The sequence below is a fragment of the Oncorhynchus mykiss genome, chromosome 17 (assembly GCF_013265735.2).
Source record: "Oncorhynchus mykiss isolate Arlee chromosome 17, USDA_OmykA_1.1, whole genome shotgun sequence".
Classification (NCBI taxonomy): Eukaryota; Metazoa; Chordata; class Actinopteri; order Salmoniformes; family Salmonidae; genus Oncorhynchus; species Oncorhynchus mykiss.
The window spans coordinates 44,271,235-44,293,143 of NC_048581.1; the positions used below are offsets into that span (position 1 = coordinate 44,271,235).

General features: G+C 41.8%; 1 protein-coding gene across 2 annotated transcripts in view; it reads left to right on the top strand.

Moving 5' to 3' along the window:
* Positions 1-1,049: 1,049 nt before the first annotated feature.
* The window catches only part of mtmr14 (myotubularin related protein 14), a 43,319-nt gene continuing 22,459 nt past the window's right edge, over positions 1,050-21,909 (top strand). For both annotated transcript variants that reach the window (XM_021568544.2, XM_021568545.2), the window contains exons 1-10: positions 1,050-1,958; positions 12,530-12,678; positions 13,894-14,002; positions 14,842-14,917; positions 18,114-18,177; positions 18,331-18,453; positions 18,932-19,005; positions 19,445-19,515; positions 19,719-19,793; positions 20,544-20,610. In XM_021568544.2, coding sequence (XP_021424219.1) covers positions 1,818-1,958; positions 12,530-12,678; positions 13,894-14,002; positions 14,842-14,917; positions 18,114-18,177; positions 18,331-18,453; positions 18,932-19,005; positions 19,445-19,515; positions 19,719-19,793; positions 20,544-20,610 — 949 coding nt within the window. In that variant the 5' untranslated portion in view covers positions 1,050-1,817. The remainder of the gene's footprint in view (positions 1,959-12,529; positions 12,679-13,893; positions 14,003-14,841; positions 14,918-18,113; positions 18,178-18,330; positions 18,454-18,931; positions 19,006-19,444; positions 19,516-19,718; positions 19,794-20,543; positions 20,611-21,909) is intronic.

Here is a 21,909-nt window from a genome sequence, read left to right on the forward strand (position 1 = left end):
CTAGAACTAACGCTGCAGATAGCAATGCTGGGTGATTTGAAAAGTTATAGTCAATCGATCAATAGCATAATAATTATTTTAGCAAAAATGTGTATCTTTAATTTACAATCTGTAGAAGCAATGAGAATAGAAAGGTTCAATATTTTGTGAAGCATCACAGCACAGTTGAAAAATGTAAGGCAAATGGAAATCCAAAATGGATGGTGTTAAGAGATAGATGGGAAGGGGTTGAATGGAGCTGAAGGGTGGGATTAATAACAACAAGATAACAAATGTAAAACATACTGGGTCTGTAAAATGTATATAGGTTCAGACATTTTGTGAAATAGCACAGTTACAAATAGAAATCAAACTGGATGGACATCAAAAATAGAGGAAGGCCAGGACTATAACCAAACAAAATAGAACTATTGTAAAATAGATTGTGTCTGTAAAATGTGTATAGTATGTATAATTTGAAGGTAGAAGCATAAGTGATATTGTTTATTAGTTTACTCCAATTGTGCGAGGGATGGTAGGGTTTGCAGGGAATAATAAAGGTATATTTAAAAAAAAATGTGTATATGTATTTTCCCTTTATTTATAGGCAAGTCAGTTAAGAACAAATTCTTATTTTCAATGACTGCCTGTTCAGGGGCAGAACGACAGTTTTGTACCTTGTCAGCTCGGGGATATGAACGTGCAACCTTTCGGTTACTAGTCCAACGCTCTAACCACTAGGCTACCCTGCCGCAGATATGTATGAATGTTTATGCATATATGTATATGGGTATATGTATATGTTTGTTTTTAGAAAGATATATTGACCCCAAAAAATATATGGGGGATTGGAAATTATGCAGACAATTACGTTGATGGAAGCAACAATCTATCTGCAATATTAATGCTGATTACCCCCTAAAACGGAGACGTGGCTGAGTCAAATAGGAATCCTGACTTAATGAACTTAAAATATCACACTTTATTGCAAATCTGTGGTTTATGTAAGAAAGCCCCACTTTAATTGACAATTGGCTGTTAATTAATGAGCGTTTAAGAATTGAGTGCCTTACGTCATTGTCAGGGGGCGATGGTGGTCACGTGCTGGTTTCAATTTCCTGTTTACCACTTGTTCCTTGAGACAGTTCAGTTCAACACTTGCACATTCGTGTGATTTTGATCGAGAACAACAAATACGCATTTGAATCCCTGCAGCTACGGAATTAATCGTTTTGGAAACGTTCATATTTTTCTGTCATCTTTGCCTTGCGGAAATTAAGACGTGACATTGAGGAAACGCGTGACTAGGCCAGGAGTCCTTGAGATTTCCTGAGTCAGGCCCCCGGACTACATGATTGAAGCTCGTAGCGTTAGTATTACTCTGTCAACACCAAACATACGCGTGATGAGGGCAATGACTACAAACAAGTCAGCTGGGTGATCGTCTGCATTCAATTTTAAAGGCTAACTTTTGGTAATGTGGTGGTTTTAACTTGGAGCGTGGATACGTTCTAAAATGAGCTAAGTTAACTAGATAAAGTTAGCTAACGTTAGTCAACCAAATCATCTACCTCCGGCTAAGTTAGCCACGTTACCTACAGCCTTCTTGCCTGGACAGTTTTGCCTGGAAGATTTAGTTAGACGCCCTTGTTTGTAGAGGGTTCCAACCCGGCGGTGCCCTGCATTCAGGAAAAATACCCGGTTCCGGCCCCTTCAAGCGGGCAGTCAGAAATAAACTGGCTGGGAAGGGATGGCCTGGTGGCTCTTCCCGTTCCCAATGTGCTGCGGTGTTTGAGGGCGGACGAGTTCGGATAGAGCCCAAGGTGGGTCGCGGAACGATGATGGCTGCATCCCCGTCTGTGTCTGGGAGCCTAACGGCCTCCGGACAAACGTTATCCGGCAGAAAGAGCGAGGAAATAGCGGATTTGATAGATTTGTTTTCGAAGACACAGTACAGAGCGAAAGAAGTCTCCCGACGGGTAAGTTAGCGGCCCTCAACATGCATATTTTTATATTATCATAATTTCTGCATGTCACATAGCCCAGCTTTAGCTATGTATTTTCCCAGAGATGGTCTACCATTAACTCTCGATCACGACTCTCCGTTCATATTGCATTACACAAGTCACTCGACGAAGGCGTCTTCTGTAGTGTTTTTTTTGTTAAGATCCCTGACTCTCGGTCTAAATTAGCATACATTTCATTTCTGCGTGAAATAATTTTAACAATACAAAATATTAAATTGAGGCACACCTTGATAGGGTTAGGGTCGGTGTACCCACACAGTCATGCGGTGCCTTAAAGTATTCATACCCCTTGACTTACTCCATATTTTGTGTTACAGCTTAATTCACAATTGACTTTAAATATTTTTTTCTCACCCACCTACACACGATATCCCATAATGACAAAGTGGAAACATGTTTTTAGAAATCTTTACAAATGTATTAAAATTAAATACAGAAATATCTAATTTACATATACCACCCTATCCCTGAGTCAATACATGTTCGAATCAGCTTTGGCAGCAGTGAGTCTTTCTGAGTAAGTCTCAAAGGCCTTTCCACACCTGGATTGTGCAACATTTACCCCAAATTCTTCCAGCTCTGTCAAATTGGTTGTTGAGCATTATTAGGCAATCATTTTCAAGTCTTGCCATCGGTTTTCAGGCAGATTTAAGTCAAAACTGTAGCTCGGCTACTCAGAAGTAGTCCCTGTCTTTTTGGTAAGCAACTCCCATGTATATTTGGCTATGTGTTTTAGGTAATTGTCCTGCTGGAAGCTAAATTCCCAGTGTCCCGGTGGAAAGCAGACAGAACCAGGTTTTCCTATAGCATTTTTCCTGTGCTTAGCTCCATTCCTTTTTCTTTTCTTGTTCTAAAAAAAAAAAACTCCCCAGTTCTTACTGATTTTCAAGCATACCCATAACATGATGCAGCCACCACTATGCTTGAAAATATGGAGTGATAATCAGTAATGCGTTTGGAGCAAATCCAATTCAACACATTTTGTATTCAGGATGGTGAATTGCTTTGCCACATTTCTTACAGTATTACTTTAGTGCCTTGTTGCAAACAGGATCCATGTTTTGCAATATTTTTTTATTCTGTTCAGCCTTACTTTTCACTCAGTCAATTAGGTTAGTATTGTGGTGTAACTAGTGTTGATCCGTCTTCAGTTTTCTCCCATCACAGCCATTAAACTCTTAATTGTTTTAGTCATCATTGGCCTCATGGTGAAATTCCAGAGCGGTTTCCTTCCTCCATCAATTGAGTTAGGAAGGACGCCTGTATCTGCGTAGTGACTGAATTGATACACCATCCAAAGTGGAATTAATAATAACTTCACCATGCTCAAAGGGATATTCGCTGTCTGCTTTTCAAAAACATTTGACCCATCTAGTAATGGGTGCCCTTTGCAAGGCATTGGAAAACCTCCCTGGTCTTTGTGGTTGAACCTGTGTTTGAAATTCACTGCTTGACTGAGGGTGCTTACATTACGTATGTGTGGGGTACAGAGATGAGGTAGTCCTTCAAAAATCATGTTAAACAACCCCATCAAACAGTGCACACAGAGTGATTCCATTAGTGCTGTCCCCGACCAAAAACAAATATTGGTTGACTGAAAGTTGTCTGTTCTTTCGACCAATCGATTGGTTGAAATTTTAAATGTGTATTTTTCCACATCTATGCATTGAGCTTGTCTGATGCTTGAAGTGCACTGTTTGATGAAATAGGAACGGTTTCATTTAATTTATAATGTCATCGTATCTTAATATGATTGTCATGTGGTTAATTAATTTTCTAAATGAAAATTATACAAACCTAAAAAGTAACTATTGCCATTGCCGACTATGTAAAAATAGCATATAAAGCCTGCGAATAAAAACATTGCAGCCTGCAGTTAGAGAATACCCTGATAAAAGTTAATATCCTATCACATTGGCTACGCATGGCCTATCTGCAATGAAATTGAAACATTAGATCAACAATTTGTCTGACCCAAAGTGCATACTAGGGTACTTGCAACATTGTATAAAATATTCTGGGTCCTCAGTTTCCCATGCCAGTGAGCTCTGGACAGGCACAGCTGTAGGCTTTTTATGTAAAGCATAAGAAGTAATCAGGTAGGCATATTTTTATGACGTTTCTAATGGATCATAGCATGACATTTTTCCCTTTCACGCTGAACGGTTATCGAAAGTGAGAGAGCTGAAAAATATATTTCAAATGCCCTGAGGAACTATTTTCATTATCAATGGATGTAAAACCAGACTTTGTTTGCTTGCTGTTTGAGGTGAAGAAAACATTACTTTGAGAAACTCCACAGCTCATCAGTGGTGGTCCGTCAAGCCAATCAGAAATACACTCAGAGCCCCAAATGGGCAAATTTGTGACCCACCGCCTTGATTCGGGCTTATGAAATGTTTTTTTATTTTATTTTTCACGTTGGATCAAGGTAGACTCAGCGCTACAAAATCGTATATCATAAACTTCAGCTGATGTTCTGAAAGAGCTGCAAAATCTGGACCCCTACAAATCAACTGGGCCTGACAATCTGGACCCTCTCTAAAATTATCTGCCACAATTGTTGCAACCCTTATTACTTGCCTGTTCAACCTCTCTTTCGTATCGTCTGAGATCCCCACAGATTGGATAGCTGTCATCGTCCTTTTCAAAGGGGCTGACACTCTAGACCCAAACTGTTATCGACCTATATCCATCCTGCCCTGCCTTTCTAAAATCTTTGAAAGACAAGTTAACAAACAGATCACCGACCCCTTCGAATCCCACCTTACCTTCTTCACTATGCAATCTGGTTTCTGAGCTGGTCATGGGTGCACCTCAGGCACGCTCAAGGTCCTAAACGATATCATAACCACCATCAATAAAATACAGTACTGTGCAGCCGTCTTCATTGACCTGGCCAAGGCTTTCGACTCTGTCAATCACAGCATTCTTATCGGCAGACTCAATAGCCTTGGCTTCTCAAATGACTGCCTCGCCTGGTTCACCGATTACTTCTCAGAGTTCAGTGTGTCAAATCGGAAGGCCTGTTGTCCGGACCTCTGGCAGTCTCTATGGGTGTGCCACAGGGTTCAATTCTTGGGCCGACTCTTTTCTCTGTATACAGTTGAAGTCGGAAGTTTACATACACTTAGGTTGGAGTCAACTAGTTTTTCAACCACACCACAAATTTCTTGTTAACAAACTAGTTTTGGCAAGTCAGTTAGGACATCTACTTTGTGCAAGACACAAGTAATTTTTCTGACAATTGTTTAGACAGATTATTTCACTTAACTCACTATCACAATTCCAGTGAAGTGAAGTCAGAAGTTTACATACACTGAGTTGACTGCCTTTAAACGGCTTGAAAAAATTCCTGAAAATTGTCATGGCTTTAGAAGCTTCTGATAGGCTAATTGACATCATTTGAGTCAATTGGAGGTGTGTCTGTGGATGTATTTCAAGGCCTACCTTCAACCTCAGTGCATCTTTGCTTGACATCATGGCTGATTTATTTAGATTTTCCTAAGACCTCAGAAAAATGTTGTAGACCTCCAAGTCTGGTTCATCCTTGGGAGCAATTTCCAAACACCTGACGGTACCACGTTCATCTGTACTAACAGTACGCAAGTATAAACACCATGGGACCATGCAGCCGTCACACAGCTTAGGAAGAAGGCGCATTCTCTCCTAGAGATGAACGTGCTTGGGTGCAAAAAGTGCAAATCAATCCCAGAACAACAGCAAAGGACCTTGTAAAGATGCTGGAGGAAGCAGGTACAAAAGTGTCTAAATCCACAGTAAAACTAGTTCTATATCGACATAACCTGAAAGGCCGCTCAGCAAGGAAGAAGCCACTGCTGCAAAACCGCCATTAAAAAAAGCCAGACTATGGTTTGCAACTGCACATTGGGACAAAGATGGTAGTTTTTGGAGAAATGTCCTCATCTGATGAAACAAAAATAGAACGGTTGGCCATAATGACCATCGTTATGTTTGGAGGAAATAGGGGGAGGCTTGCAAGCCCAAGAACACCATCCCAACCGTGAAGCACAGGGGTGGCAGCATCATGTTGTGGGGGTGCTTTGCTGCAGCAGGGACTGTGCACTTCACAAAATAGATGGCTTCATGAGGGAGGAATATTATGTGGCTATATTAAAGCAACATCTCAAGACATCAGTCAGGAAGTTAAAGCTTGGTTGAAATTGGGTCTTCCAAATTGACAATAACCCCAAGCATACTTCCAAAGTTGTGGTAAAATGGCTTAAGGACAACCGTCAAGGTATTGGAGTGGCTATCACAAAGCCCTGACCTCAATCCCATAGACAATTTGTGGGCAGAACTGAAAAAGTGTGTGTGAGCAAGGAGGCCTACAAACCTGACTCAGCTACACCAGCTCTGTCAGGAGGAATGGGCCAAAATTCACCCAACTTATTGTGGGAAGCTTGTGGAAGGCTACCCGACACGTTTAACCCATGTTAAACAATTTAAAGGCAATGCTACCAAATAATAATTGGATCTATGGTAACTTCTGACCCACTGGGAATATACTGAAGGAAATAAAAGCTGAAATAAATCATTCTTTCTACTATTATTCTGACATTTCACATTCATAAAATAAAGTGGTGATCCTAACTGACCTAAGACAGGGAATTTGTGCTAGGATTAAATGTCAGGAGTTGTGAAAAGCTGAGTTTAAATGTATTTGGCTAAGGTGTATGTAAACTTCCTACTTCAACTGTATATCAATGATGTCGCTCTTGCTGCTGGTCATTGTCTGATCCACCTCTACGCAGACAACACCATTCTGTATACATCTGGCCTTTCTTTGGACACTGTGCTAACAAACCTCAACGAGCTTCGACACCATACACTCCTTCCGTGGCCTCCAACTGCGTTTAAATGCTAGTAAACGCAGTTGTAATTATTTCACCTCTTGCCTTACCTCCCTACTCTTCTACATTTGCACACACTGTACATAGATTTTCTATTATTGACTGTGCGTTTGTTTGTTACTCTGTTGTTTTTGTCGCACTGCTTTGCTTTATCTTGGCCAGGTCGCAGTTGTAAATGAGAACTTGTTCTCATCTGGCATATCTGGTTAAGTAAAGGTGAAATTAAAAAAGTTGAGGAACAATGGGGAAAAGTTATTTTCCTTTGACAGTTGATTAACTTGTATCCCCACTTTTGAGATTGTCTCTTGAATGTTTTGGTTCACCTAATGGAGAGCTTGTTCACACCCTCTTAAGCCCCACCCATATCTTTACATTAAGGATAAATTCCAGGTAAAAATACACTAGTTCTTGGCATTACATTTTATTGGTCACATACAAGTGTTTAGCAGATGTTATTGCTGGTGTAGCAAAATGCTTGTGTTTCTAGCTCCGACACTGCAATAATATCTAACAAGTAATATTTTACATCATATACACATGTCTAAGTAAAGGAATGGAATTAAGAATATATACATTTATGGACGAGCAATGTCAGAGCGGCGCAGACTAAAATACAGTAGAATAGAATACAGTGTATACATACATACGAGATGATTAATGCAAAATATGTAAACATTATTAAAGTGGCCTGGGATGTCAGTCTATGTATTTAGGCAGCAGCCTCTAATGTGCTAATGTTGGCTATTTAACAGTCTGATGGTCCTGAGATGAAGCTTTTTCAGTCTCTCGGTCCCAGCTTTGGTGCACCTGTACGGATGATAGTGGGGTGAAAAGGCTGTGGCTCGGGTGGTTGTTGTCCTTGATGATCTTTTTGGCCTTCCTGTGACATTGGGTGCTGTTGGTGTCCTGGAGGGCAGGTAGTTTGTCTCCGGTGATGCGTTGGGCAGACTGCACTACCCTCTGGAGAGCCCTGTGATTGTGGGCGGTGCATTTTCCATAGCAGGCAGTGATACAGCCTAACACAATGCTCTCAATTGTGCATCTGTAAAACTTTTGAGGGTTTTAGGTGCCAAGCCAAATTTATTCAGCCTCCTGAGGTTGAAGAGACGCTGTCTCCCCTTCACCACACTGTCTGTGTGGGTGGACTATTTCAGTTTGTCAGTAATGTTCAATCTTCTCAACTGCGGTCCCGTCTGTGGATAGGGAGGTGCTCCCTCTGTTTCCTGAAGTCCACAATCATCTTTTTTTGTTTTGTTGAAGTTGAGTGAGAGGTTATTTTCCTGGCACCACACTCTGAGCCCTCACCACCTCCCTGTAGACTGCCTCGTCATTGTTGGTTATCAAGCCTACTACTGTTGTCGTCTGTAAACTTGATGATTAGGTTGGAGGCGTGCTTGGCCACGCAGTCATGGTGAACAGGGAGTACAGGAGTTGGCTGAGCACGCACCCTTGTGGGGCTCCGGAGTTGAGGATCAGTGGAGTGACTGTTTCCTAATTTCACCACCTGGGGGCGGCCCGTCAGGAAGTCCAGGACCCAGTTGCACAGGGCGGGGTTCAGACCCAGGGCCTCAAGTTGAATGCTGAGCTATAGTCAATGAACAGCATTCTTACATAGGTATTCCTCTTGTCCAAATGGGATAGGGGCAGTGTGTGAGGTGTTCTAGGTAGAGGTTGACCGATTTTATGATTTTTCAACGCCGATACCGATTATTGGAAAACCCCAAAAAAAGCTGCTTTTTAATTTTAAATGTATTTACATTTTAATTTTATATATATTTTTTATTTGTAATAATGACAATTACAACAATACTGAATGAACACTTAACTTAATATAATACATCAATAAAAATCAATTTAGCTTCAAATAAATAATGAAACATGTTCAATTTGGTTTAAATAATGCAAAAACAGTGTTGGAGAAGTAAAAGTGCAATATGTGCCATGTAAAAAAAGCTAACGTTTGAGGTCCTTCCTCAGAACATGAGAACATATGAAAGTTGCTGCTTCCTTTTAACATGAGACTTCAATATTCCAAGGTAAGAGGTTGTAGTTAATATAGTACTTATAGGACTATTTCTCTCTATACCATTTGCATATCATATACCTTTGACTATTGGATGTTCTTATAGGCACTTTAGTATTGCCAGTGGAACCGTATAGCTTCCATCCCTCCTCGCCCCTACCTGGGCTCGAACCAGGAACACATCGACAACCGCCACCCTCGAAGCAGCGCTACCCATCGCTCCACAAAAGCCGCAGCCCTTGCAGAGCAAGGGGAACAACTACTCCAAGTCTCAGAGCGAGTGATTTTTGAAACGCTATTAGCACGTACCCCGCTAACTAGCTAGCCATTTCATATCGGTTACACCAGCCATTACGCTGATAGGCTTGAAGTCATAAACAGCTGTGCTTGCGAAGAGCTGAGGGCAAAACGTACGAAAGTGCTGTTTGAATGAATGCTTACGAGCCTGCTGCTGCCTACCATCACGCAGTCAGACTGCTCTATCAAATCATAGACTTAATTATAACGTAACACACAAATACGAGCCTTTGGTCATTAATAGTTTCCGGATTCGACCATATCATTTCCAATACAACATTTATTATTTCAGTGAAACACGGAACTGTTCGGTATTTCATCTAATGGGTGGCATCCCTAAGTCTAAATATTCTTGTTACATTGTACAACCTTCAATGTTATGTCATAATTCCGTAAGATTCTGGCAAATTAGTTCGCAATGAGCCAGGCTGCCCAAACTGTTGCATATACCCTATCTCTGCGTGCAATGAACGCAAGAGAAGTGACACAATTTCACCTGGTTAATATTGCCTGCTAACCTGGATTTATTTTAGCTAAATATGCAGGTTTAAAAATATTTACTTCTGTGTATTGATTTTAAGAAAGGCATTGGTGTTTATGGTTAGGTACAGTCGTGCAACGATTGTGCTTTTTCCGCAAATGCGCTTTTGTTAAATCATCACCCAGTGTTGCATCGATTATATGCAATGCAGGACACGCTAGATCAACTAGTGATTATGATTGATTGTTTTTATAAGATAAGTTTAATGCTAGCTAGCAACTTACCTTGGCTTCTACTGCATTCGTGTAACAGGCAGGCTCCTTGTGGAGTGCAATGAGAGGCAGGTGGTTAGAGCGTTGGACTAGTTAACTGTAAGGTTGCAAGATTGAATCCCAGAGCTGACAAGGTAAAAATCTGTCGTTCTGCCCCTGAACAAGGCAGTTAACCCACCGTTCCTAGGCCATCATTTAAAAATAAGAATGACTGACTTGCCTAGTTAAATGAAGGTGTAAAAAAAAAAATCTGAGTCCAAAAATATCGATTTCCGATTTTTATGAACTTGAAATCGGCCCTAATTAATCGGCCATTCCGATTTAATCGGTCGACCTCTAGTTCTCGGTTGGGTGAACAAAAGGACTTGAGTTCCCTGTATGGTATCACAATCGCACCATGAGTCGTTACTAATGAAACATACACCCCCGCCCTTCTTCTTCCCGGAGAGACATTCCTATCTGCGCGATGAACTGAGAACCCAACTGGCTGGACCCACTAAGACAGTATATCCCTAGAGAGCCATGTTTCTGTAAAACAGATTGTTACAATCCTCGATTTCTCTCTGGAAAGAAACCCTCGCCCTGAGCTCGTCAACTTCATCTATAGACTGAACATTAGCGAGTAATATACTCGGAAGCGGTGGGTGGTTTGCGCGCCTCAGTCGGACTATAAGACCACTCCGAATACCTCTCCTCTGCCGGCGGTGTTTTGGGTCACCCTCTGGAATAATTTGATTTGCCTTAGATCCTTTGTTCACACCCCCTGTTTCAGGGAAGTCATATTCCTGGTCGTAGTGCTGGTGAGATACCGCCGCTCTGATATCCAATAGTTCTTCCAGGCTGTATGTAATAACCCCAAAAATGTTCTGGGCTAATAATGTGTCAGAAATTATACATAAACTAAATGCTGCCAAGTTTCCTAAGAGCTAGAAGCACGACAGCCCTCTCTGTCGGCACCATTTTTACACAACAATATCCTAATCTGATTTTGAAAGTGTTCAGGTAAAATATTATGTAATTATTAGATACGGGGGGCAAAAAAGTATTTAGTCAGCCACCAATTGTGCAAGTTCTCCCACTTAAAAAGATGAGAGGCCTGTAATTTTCATTATAGGTTCACTTCAACAGGAAAATACCTAAAAAATCACATTGTAGGATTTTTAATGAATTTATTTGCAAATTATGGTGGCTTCTTCCTTTCTGAGCGTCCTTTTACGTTATGTTGATTATAGAACTCGTTTTACTGTGGATATAGACACTTTTGTACCTGTTTCCTCCAGCATCTTCACAAGGTCATTTGCTTTTCTGGGATTGATTTGCACTTTTCACACAAGTACGTTCATCTCTAGGAGACGGAATGCGTCTCTTTCCTGAGCTGTATGACTGCTGCGTGGTCTCATGGGTGGTCTATTGTTTGTACAGAAGAACGTGGTACCTTCTGGCGTTTGGAGCAATTTCCAGACTTGTGGAGGTCTATTTTTTTTTCCCTTCTGATTTTGGTGATATACGTAATGGGACATTAGTAGACACTAACACACAAACAACTCTCACACTTAATTTATGAAACAATAAATGTGCACATATTGGGGTGAGTGTATTCTGGAGAGAGACTTGCATTGTGCATCTTAGCCACACTCTCCTTCTTGGACTGTGCCATCCCCGCTGCCTCCACATTGGCTTAGTCTCTGCCTCCGCAATGGATTAGTTCGATGAGATGGCGCAAATAAAACGGGCGTCTCTGCTTGACTAAAACAATATCTTGGTCGACAAACAGCCTATCGACCATACAATCTACCAGTTCACTAATTAGGGGTAGCCCCTGAGGCCATACAAGTTATGATGTGACTTGTTAAGCACATTTTTACTCCTGAATTTATTTAGGCTTGAGAACAAAGGGGTTGAATACTAATTGACTCGAGACATTGCATCTTTTCATTTTTAATGAAAAAGAAAAAACATTACAAAATAATTCCACCTTGACATTATGCGGTATTGTGTGTAGGCCATTGACAACTCTCAATTGAATCCATTTTAAAATTCAGGCTGTAACATAACCACGTGGAAAAAAATCAAAGGGTGTGAATACTTTCTGAAGGCATTGTGTGTCCATGTTAAACCGCTCGTTTCCCGGGATAGCATTCCACGAGAGAAACAATTGTGTTTTTAATTTGAAGCTAGACCTATACATCGTTGGTTTACAAAGTCTCCTTTGACAACATAGACACAGGCTACACAACGAAGTAATGGGTCTGGGATAATGATAAAACAGTCATCTTATCGGTTCATATTCTTAAGTGGGATTTCATATGTCATTAGTTGAAATGACCAAACAAGCAGTGGGAAATCTTAAAAATGACACTTGCATACATTATGTATGCATTTTCTTATTAATGTCACCGCACTCTTGACAGAAACCATGGGGGATGGAAATAAAATGTTGGACTTGGGACAAAAAACATACATTGACCTTGTTTGTGTCCACATGATTAAGATGCACGTCCTTTTTTTCCTTTCCCAGGGGGAATTTTTGACTAACAGACTAACAATAACCACTTTGATATATTTGTGCCTTACAGGTCGAGACGATAGAGAAGCGTTGCTTGGAACTCTTCGGCCGAGACTACAAGTACAGCGTCATCCACAACACCAACGGCGAGGTGTGTGGCCACTACCCACAGCAGATAGTCTTCCTGGAGTATGAAAGCACCGAGCTCCATAAAGACAGGTATTTAGCTTACTACCTACGTTACCTTAGCCTCGGTGATGACCTTGTTGTGTCAGAAAATATTAGGCCTGCTAGATGTCCAATCCGTGCTGCTTCCGTACTTGTTTCCTCAACTCCTCTCAAAGGTCATTGGAGGAGGAGGTCCAAGGGACGGACCATGATCCTCTTTTCCAATGCGCTTTCAAACCAATGGAGGAAACAAGCAAGGATTTGACAGTTAATCAAGGACACTTAGTAACTAATTACACTGTTGTTTATTTGTGCCTTCCATAGTCCACTGTACATATTCACACAGTCTTAGTAAGAGTGTTGATCTAAGCCCCTAGGATCAGGTCCCCCTGTCCATATAGCCCAATCAATTCATGATCTTAAAAGCAAAGTCCTTCTACTCTGAGATGCTTTGTGAATATGGGCCCTGACCTGTTTTTGGACAGAGAAACTAAACAGATTTAATATAGTTCAGTCCACATTGTCACGAGTCATGATTCATGACACGAGGTTTAAAATGATATGCCCATTTTCATGTCCGAGGTCATATGTATTGTGTGAATCAGCAGGAAACATTACGGGAATGTTCTATTTTGGTACGTGTTTGGGAAATAGAATATGTGCTTTTGACCTATGAGCAGAGCAGCGCAATACTAATAAGATCCACACAGTGAAGATGTCTTGACGTTCCAAAATGTGCTTGTCAGGCAAGATGACGATGTTTATGGGGAGAATGCCCTCCCTTCAGGCATTATGATTCTGGATGCGTGTCTGTGCCCTGCTCCGTAGTTTCCCTCTACGCAAATTCACTATTTAGGGAAATTAGCCACTCAATAATTCATAAAAACACCCCCATAACGTTTTCACCCAACCGTAATATCTAGAGCAAACGCGTTACTTTTAGTTGAGCGGCTTCACTGCAAGTGGATTGTGTTTTTTTAAATGTTAAGAAATAATAGGGAATAGGATGCCATTTAGGATTCTACATCTTGAGTTGGAACGTCCTCCTCCATTCACCCACCCCTGCACGTCCTGCACTGTTTACTTTTCTAATTACAAGCACCCCTGGGGTTTGTGGTATATGGTCAATATACCACAGCTAAGGACTGTATCCATTGCTATATTGAGGATTATGATCCATATATTGCTTTGTAATAATAGAGCCACGAAGATGATATATTGCTGATCTATTTATGATGATTCATATATTGCTGGGTGTGTCCCCAGGTTTGAGAGCACGGTCCAGATCACCAAGCTGCAGGACCTGGTGAACCGCAGTAAGATGGCCCGCTGCCGAGGGAGGTTCGTCTGCCCAGTCATCCTCTACAATGGCAAAGTACAACTTTGAGATATATATTTATTTTTATCTTTATGTATTTCTTTTCCTATGTCTCGCCTTCATTTCACCAGGAAGTTAGTCCCTTTGCGGTCCGGAGACCTCAGCCCTGTTTGAATACTTTTTCAAATGCACCCTTCTTTCCTCCATTCCTTGGGGTAATCACTGATCTGGTCAGACATAATTAGTGAAGTCAATGCAGTGGAATGCTTGCCAACACTAGCCTAATCCTGTCACGTCAGATCAGTGATTGCTTCGTGGAAGGATGTATTTTTAAGAGCATTTGAACAGGGCCCTCAAGTCACCTCTAGCCGGCTTGGCACATTCCTTTCTGAGATCTTTCATTTATAGAAGTGTAATTTTGTAGTTAATAGCTTTTTTAATGCAATACTTTCAGACAGTAATTTAGATTGAGTTCAAATGCTGTCTTTACTTCACTTATTTTAACAGCTAGGCTTGTTACTGCTTTGCTATTAGCCTACTATGGTTATTACGACCACGTTTGTCATTTGTAATTAAGGAGGGGGGTGAAAGCTTCTCTTAACTTTGCCTTTCTAGTTTGGAACTGTTTTAGCCTGGGCTGCTGTATGTTCCCTTTTCTGTTTTGTGATCTGTCACAATGTTTAAAAATGGCCTCTCCCTTTGATTTTCTGCAAATCTTTGAAAACCTGTTGAGCATTGTTTTTAAATACTTCTTGCCTTTTTGAGCAAAGAAGTGAATGTGTCAAACAACAATAAGAAGGACTTGATTGACTGGTTTATAGACTATTGAGATGAGGAGTATGCTAACGTGTGTGTATGTGTGTCTAATACTTATCCTGTGTTGTCTTCCATTGCAGCATATTTGTCGGTCGTCCACATTGGCAGGCTGGGGGGAGCTATACGGACGCACCGGCTACAACTACATCTTCTCCGGTGAGACTGACAAAGTCAATCTTGTTAGCAAGGGAATCTAGTTCAGGGCCGTATTCACAAAGCGTCTCAGAGTAGGTCTAGGATCAGTTTTTCCCTTTTGCTTTATATTTAATAAGATTACATGGACAGGGGAACTTGATCCTAGACCAGTACTCTTTGGCGGATTGATGGATGGGGAGGTTTTTGGGTGGACTGTGGGAGGGGTCTTGGATAGTTGAGCGGCTTCATTGCAAGTGGATTGTGTTTTAAAATTCAATAAGAAATAGGGGGCCTCCTGAGTGGCGCAGCGGTCGAAGGCATTGCAGTGCTTGAGGCATCACTAGAGACCTGGATTTGATCCCAGGCTGTTACAGCCTGCTGTAATCGGGAGGCCCTTGAGGCGTCGCACAATTGGCCCAGCGCCTTCCGAGTTAGGGGAGAGTTTGGCCGGCTGGGATGTCCTTGTCCCATTGCGCTCGAGTGACTCCTTGTGGTGTGCCAGGCGCCTGCAAGCTAGCTTCGGTTACCAGTTGTACGGTGTTTCCTTCGTCACATTGGTGTGTCTGGCTTTAGGGGTAAGCGAGCAGTGTGTCAAGAAGCAGTGCGCTTGGCAGGGTCGTGTTTCGGAGGACGCGTGGTTCTCGACCTTCGCCTCTCCCGAGTCCGTACGGGAGTTGCAGCAGCGAGACTAGGCTGTAACTACCAATCACAAAATTGAGGAGAAAAAAGGGGTAAAAGTTTGAAATATGTACATTTTAGGAATAGGATGCCATTTAGGGCTCTGTCTAAATCTTGAGTTGTAACATCCTCGTTGTCCTCCATTGTTCTCCTACCCTGCTCCAGGGGTGCTGCCTGGACTGCAGCTGGCCTTAAACTGCTGGCTTCCAGCCTATTATACTGCGTACGCCTGTTATTAGCATTGCCTGTTAACAAAATTGGGCAATGTTTATATGACCCCCTTACAAACAGGCCCGTTATTGCCACATTCTTGCCTGCATTCGCCTTTTAAACCTACCGTGCGCATGCCGGTGACGACTGGTTGTAGTGGTGTGCAGATGTGAGTGGGCGTCTATTTGAATAATTGTATTAATTCGTTCAGGCCAGTCCTAAGAAACATTAAGACTAATAAAATAATAGAATAGCTTATGTTTTGTTTAATTACATCCAAATTAAATAAATAGTTCATTATTTTTTTCATTTAACCAACAAAACATACCTGCCCCAATCAGTCAACACACACATATATATATATATATAGTATATTATAGTAAGAATAAAATACAAATAATATTTTTCCCATACAACTGTTATCGCATTAACATGTGGAGCCACTGTCATAAAGTTTTATTTTTAAACAGAGCCCGTGTTTTTTAAAGTCCACGTTTCATCTCTTTCCAACCTTCACTCCACTTTGTTTAAGAGCAGGCGTATGGTGTTAAATTGGGATTATCTTCATCATGATACCAACCAGAAAATAACAGCCATCCTATTTTAAAAGCATGTGAGTCTCGTGCTCATATTCCACAACCTCCACGCCCTTTTTGGAGTTGCCTGTACCCGATGGAGCAAAATTATAGGCCTACACTTGAATTTTAGGCTACATTATTGCATGCTAAATGTTTCTGATCTGTGATAGCTGTGCAAATGAATAGATGAGCTATACCACCTTCCACTTATTTGCCCAGCCAGAGACCAATTAACCAAATAGCCTGTACGGATGGCGAGTCACTGAAACAAAATCACATTGATTGAGCCGAGTCAGTGAAGGCACAGGCTTTTGATCCGGAGTAGGGCTAGGCTACTATGTGACTGCGAGTGAATAGCAAAAATGATCCACTTGTTAAACTACGTGTATAACTTGCTGGCAAAAGGTTCTAGTAAATGAGCCAACTAGAAACGATGATCACTAGCAGCCCTAACCTCAATTTAACTAACATTTCCCCAGCCTAATTGTAGCCTAATCCCAATATTTAAATGGAGCTTCGGTGAAAACAAATTGATCAAGGGTAGTCCCCACGTGTCTTAAAGCAACACGACGGCACTGTCCTAATCAAAATGTGGTCCTCAAATTATCGCCTAGTTGTTCGTGCGCGCTGTCGGTGAGTGCTAAGTGGTGGGCTCATCGAAGAGATGTGTGAAGTGACATGCCTCGCAAAGTTTAGCCGGGAGGACGGTTAGTGGATGGGCGCTGCCGAGCCACCGTCAAGAACGTAATGCTTGTCAGTTGATCTATCACACCTCTGGGAGCTCTGGAATGATCAATTCTGTTCCACGATCAAACAGTGCTGCTATATTTCCACTTGCGATCGCTGCCGTCGATTTCCCCATCAACTACTAAACTAAGCATTTGGATTAGTTTAGTAGTTGATAGTCATATTGTGGTTTTGTCAGTAGTACCGTTGGGCCCCATACATTCTGAAATAGATCTAAAACACCTTACAAACACTCCCGATTCAACTCCTATGAGAGAAGTATCCTCAGTTGAATCCACTTTTACACGGAACCCAAACCGTCTGTGTGCGTGCGCCATCGCGCATAAATGTATTTTGTCCCCCTACACCAAAATCAATCACGACACGCAGGTTAAAATATCAAAACAAACTCTGAACCAATGACAATTTGGGGACAGGTCGAAAAGCATTAAACATGTATGGCAATTTAGCTAGTTGGCTTGCACTTGCTAGCTAATTTGTCCTATTTAGCTAGCTTGCTGTTGCTAGCTAATTTGTTCTGGGATAAAAACATTGAGTTTATGAAATGAAATGCACAAGGTCCTCTACTCCGACAATGAATCCACAAATAAAACGGTCAACCGAATCGTTTATAGTCATCTCTCCTCCTTCCAGGCCTTTTCATCTTTGAACTTATATTGTGATTGACATCTACACTTTCATAGTATTTCAATCACCCACATGGGTATAACCAATGAGATGGCACGTGGGTACCTGCTTCTATAAACCAATGAGGAGATGGGAGAGGCAGGACTTGCAGCACGATCTGCTTCAGAAATAGGAATGACTTATATGTTAGCCCTTGGCAACGCAGATGCTCGTTGAAGCTCGCGAGCAGTGTGGGTGCAATAATTGAATAACATGGATTTCTACATTTATTTTGCAATGCTCGTGCACGCGACGTGTCCGGTCTGTTCAGCATGTAAGAATTATATGGTAGTGACGCATCTCTCGTTCTCTCATTCGCTTTTTCTCTCCCCCTCTAGGTGGTACTGATGACACGTGGGGGGCAGAGTCCGAGCCAGAGGTTCCAGAGGACGACGGTGTGAGGTTGGTGTCTTCTCACGCGATCCCGTGACGGTTGTTTGTTTTCCTTGCCTGATTTGAATGCTCAATATGCCCCGTACATTTTTGTGGTCATTGGATGACGTCTAACATTTTCTTTGAACTCTTTCTCTCCGTCCCGTCTCCCCCTTGCTACAGGAACGGGGACTCTCAGCTCTTTGACAAGGTGCGGGGTCTGGACATCAAGCTGCTGCGCTACCTCTCTGTGCGCTACATCTGTGACCTCATGGTGGAGAACAAGAAGGTTAAGTTTGGCCTTAAGTAAGTCTCAGCTCACAGCCAGGACTCTGAATTTATTTCTCCCCCCCCCCCCTGCACACACACATATACACACACAGGGGGATCTGTTCTGGGTCATTGGATCCTGCTCATGTTGGCCTTATGGTGACTTTATGTTATGTAATAAACAAGTGTACACTTGTTTGGACGTTGACCTTTGCATGTGTGGCGGTGTGTGTTGTCTGTATTTATGTAGCTGCCTGCCTGCGTGCTTGTATGATTGTGATGTAATGTTGACGTGTGTGAGTGCATGGCGTGTGTGTGTCTGTCTGTTCACATACTTTCTATGGTTCGCCGGTTGTGCAGCTGTGTGTACATGTGTCACTGACCGTTAAGTCAGGCATCATGTCATGTATACACGTACGGTTTTCATCACCTCCTGAATATTTTCTTTCTCTTTTCCACTTTTTCCATTTTTATTTTTTATCGTCCCCTATCTTCTCGTCTCTTCTCTGTCCAGTGTCACCTCGTCTGAGAAGGTGGATAAGGCCCAACGCTATGCAGACTTCACCCTGCTCTCTGTGCCTTACCCGGGTAAAGACAATTCTTTCAACCCCAACCTACGTTTACATTTCAGTTCTTTGTTAAAATATTCTCCTTTTTATTAGGAAAAACAGGTTTCAGCAGTCTTGACAAATAAATCTAGTGTTAGGTAGATGACAGTAACTAGGCCTTACAATGCGTTTCTACATCTTATTAATAAACGTCTTCCCCAGAGAGATAGCTATAGACCTGGGATCAAATGCTATTTGCAATCATTTGAAACACTTAAACTGGGCTTGATTGAGTTTGACCGGCGCTATGGGTGACGCAAACTCCACCCATCTGCCACACCGGGCAGGCTAAAGCACTAAAAGTATTTGAAAGATTTCAAACTGTATTTGAACCCAGGACTGGATAGCTAGAGTTCCTGTACTGTTCTCAATGCATACAGTTGTATCGTGACACCGGACCCCTCTCTCTGTGCTTCCAGGGTGTGAGTTCTTTAAGGACTACAAAGATCGAGACTACACCGCCGAGGGACTAGTATTCAACTGGAATCAGGTATGCCGGTCGATTTTTAACATTTCCTGCATAGAAATATAGTTAATAGAAGGGATAAAAGACACTAAAACCTAGGCAATTTAACTGTCCTCGCCCATTCTAGTCGTTCTATGGTCTTCTGATCTCAGATTGTGATGTATCATATGTTCATCCAGATGAATGATTTTCAAATTTTGAAACATACCATTTTTTATTGTTGACAGGATTTTGTGGATGCTCCTTTGACAATCCCTGTGTGCTTTACCAAGAACTTGAGTATAAACTGGAGTGAATATCAGGTTAGTCTTTTTTTTCTTCCCTCTTATGAGTATTTCCTCAGTTTTGTTGATAGGGAGAGAAGGACAGATAGGAGATTGTATCACAGGGCACTAGGCTGGATTCGAACTTATGCCAACACGTGTTTATGTGTGTCGGAGGCAGTGGCCCAAACCACTAGACCACCATATCAGGTACGTCTAACTTTCCAATTATACTTCAGTGAAATGTGATTCCGATTGTGCCACAGTATTACTGGTCTCACAGTGACCTCTGTTGGCTGTGGAACGGCATGGTTGCCGACCATTAATTTCTCATGTTGTCTTGACAGTCTCTAAGACGGGTGTTTTCAAACCTCTCCTCAGGCACCCCCAGCCATTTCATGTATTTAATCCATTCCAGAGCGAGCACACCTGATTCAGTTTGTCAACTAATTATCAAGCCCTTGATTAGTTAACTCAAGTGAGCTAGTTCAGGGCTACAACAAAATTGTGAGTAGGTTGGGGGTCCCTGAGGAGATTTTAGAAAACCGCTGCTGTAAGACAGTTTGTTTTAATGCATATTTTAGGTAATAAGAGATGTAGTCGCCACACCAGGGCCACGTTCACTTGGCAAACGTTGCAGATAGAAATGTCATGAATCCGTATTCCAAATGTCAGAGAGGCATGTTTGTTCTACATAGCATATTTCTATCTGAACATTAGTGACGTGCTGGATGCGCCCCCGGTGAAAACGTGCTGAAAGTCCTCGTGTTCTCTGTCCTTGTGTTTCAGTCTTGGGACCTGGTCCATCAGACCCAGAACTACCTGAAGCTGCTGCTTCACATCATCAACAGCGACGGTCAGTATGTATGTGTGTGTGTGTGTGCCCGCGTGTTGGTTAAGGCTCCTTGGGGGCTGTAACCAATTTCTTCTTTCTGTCAGGAAGTAAAATGAACATGGTGTAAAGAGTGGGTAAGTCATATCATATCTCATATGGTCGTCTAGTGAGGGTCCCTGAGATGTAGGCCTCCAAAGTCAAACTTGACCCAGGGAAGACCAAAGGCTGATGTTGCCATTGTGCTGTTTAAATCCTCATCACTTACTAGTCGCTATAAAAACCTGGTTCAATCCTTTGTTTCTCAAGTGTTTGTTATTTGGTTGTCTGATTTAATCAGCCTGTAATACACAATGAATTGCTGTATACAGCCTTACTCTGCTGGTGGTCTGTCTTTCAGCCACTCGCAATTTGGGACAAAATATCCACAGGAAAGTATTGTTTTAAGGGAGCCGGTGGGTACGCTACCGTTCAAAAGTTAGGGGTCACTTAGAAATGTCTTTTGTTTTTGTTTTTGAAAGAAAAGCTTTTTTTGGTCCCTTTAAAATACCATCAAATTGATCAGAAATACACCGTAGACATTGTTAATTTTGTAAATTACTATTGTAGCTGGAAACGGCAGATTTTTAAAAAATGGAATATCTAAAATAGGCGTACAGAGGTCTATTTTCAGCAACCATCACTCCTGTGTTCCAGTGGCCCCGAAGGCCAGCATCCCGGAGTCACCTCTTCACTGTTGACGTTGAGGCTGGTGTTTTGCGGGTACGATTTAATGAAGCTGCCAGTTGACTTCTGAGAAGTCTGGTTCTCAAACTAAGCACTCTAATGTACTTGTCCTCTTGCTCAGTTGTGCACCAGGGCCTCCCACTCCTCTTTATATTCTGGTTAGGGCCAGTTTGCACTGTTTTGTGAAGGGGGTAGTACACGGCGTTGTACGAGATCTTCAGTTTCTTGGCAATTTCTCGCATGGAATAACCTTAATTTCTCAGAACAAGAACAGACTGACTAGTTTCAGAAGAAAGTGCTTTGTTTCTGGCCATTTTGAGCCTGTAATCGAACCCACAAAGGCTGATGCTCCAGATACTCAACTAGTCTAAAGAATGCCAGTTTAATTGTGTCTTTAATCAGAACAATTAACCTTTTTAAAATGATAAACTTGGATTAGCTAACACAATGTGCCATTGGAACACAGGACTGATGGTTGCTGATAATGAGCCTCTATACGCCTATGTAGATATTCCATAAACAATCTGCCGTTTCCAGTTACAATAGTCATTTACAACATTAACAATGTCTACACTGTATTTCTGAACAATTAGATTT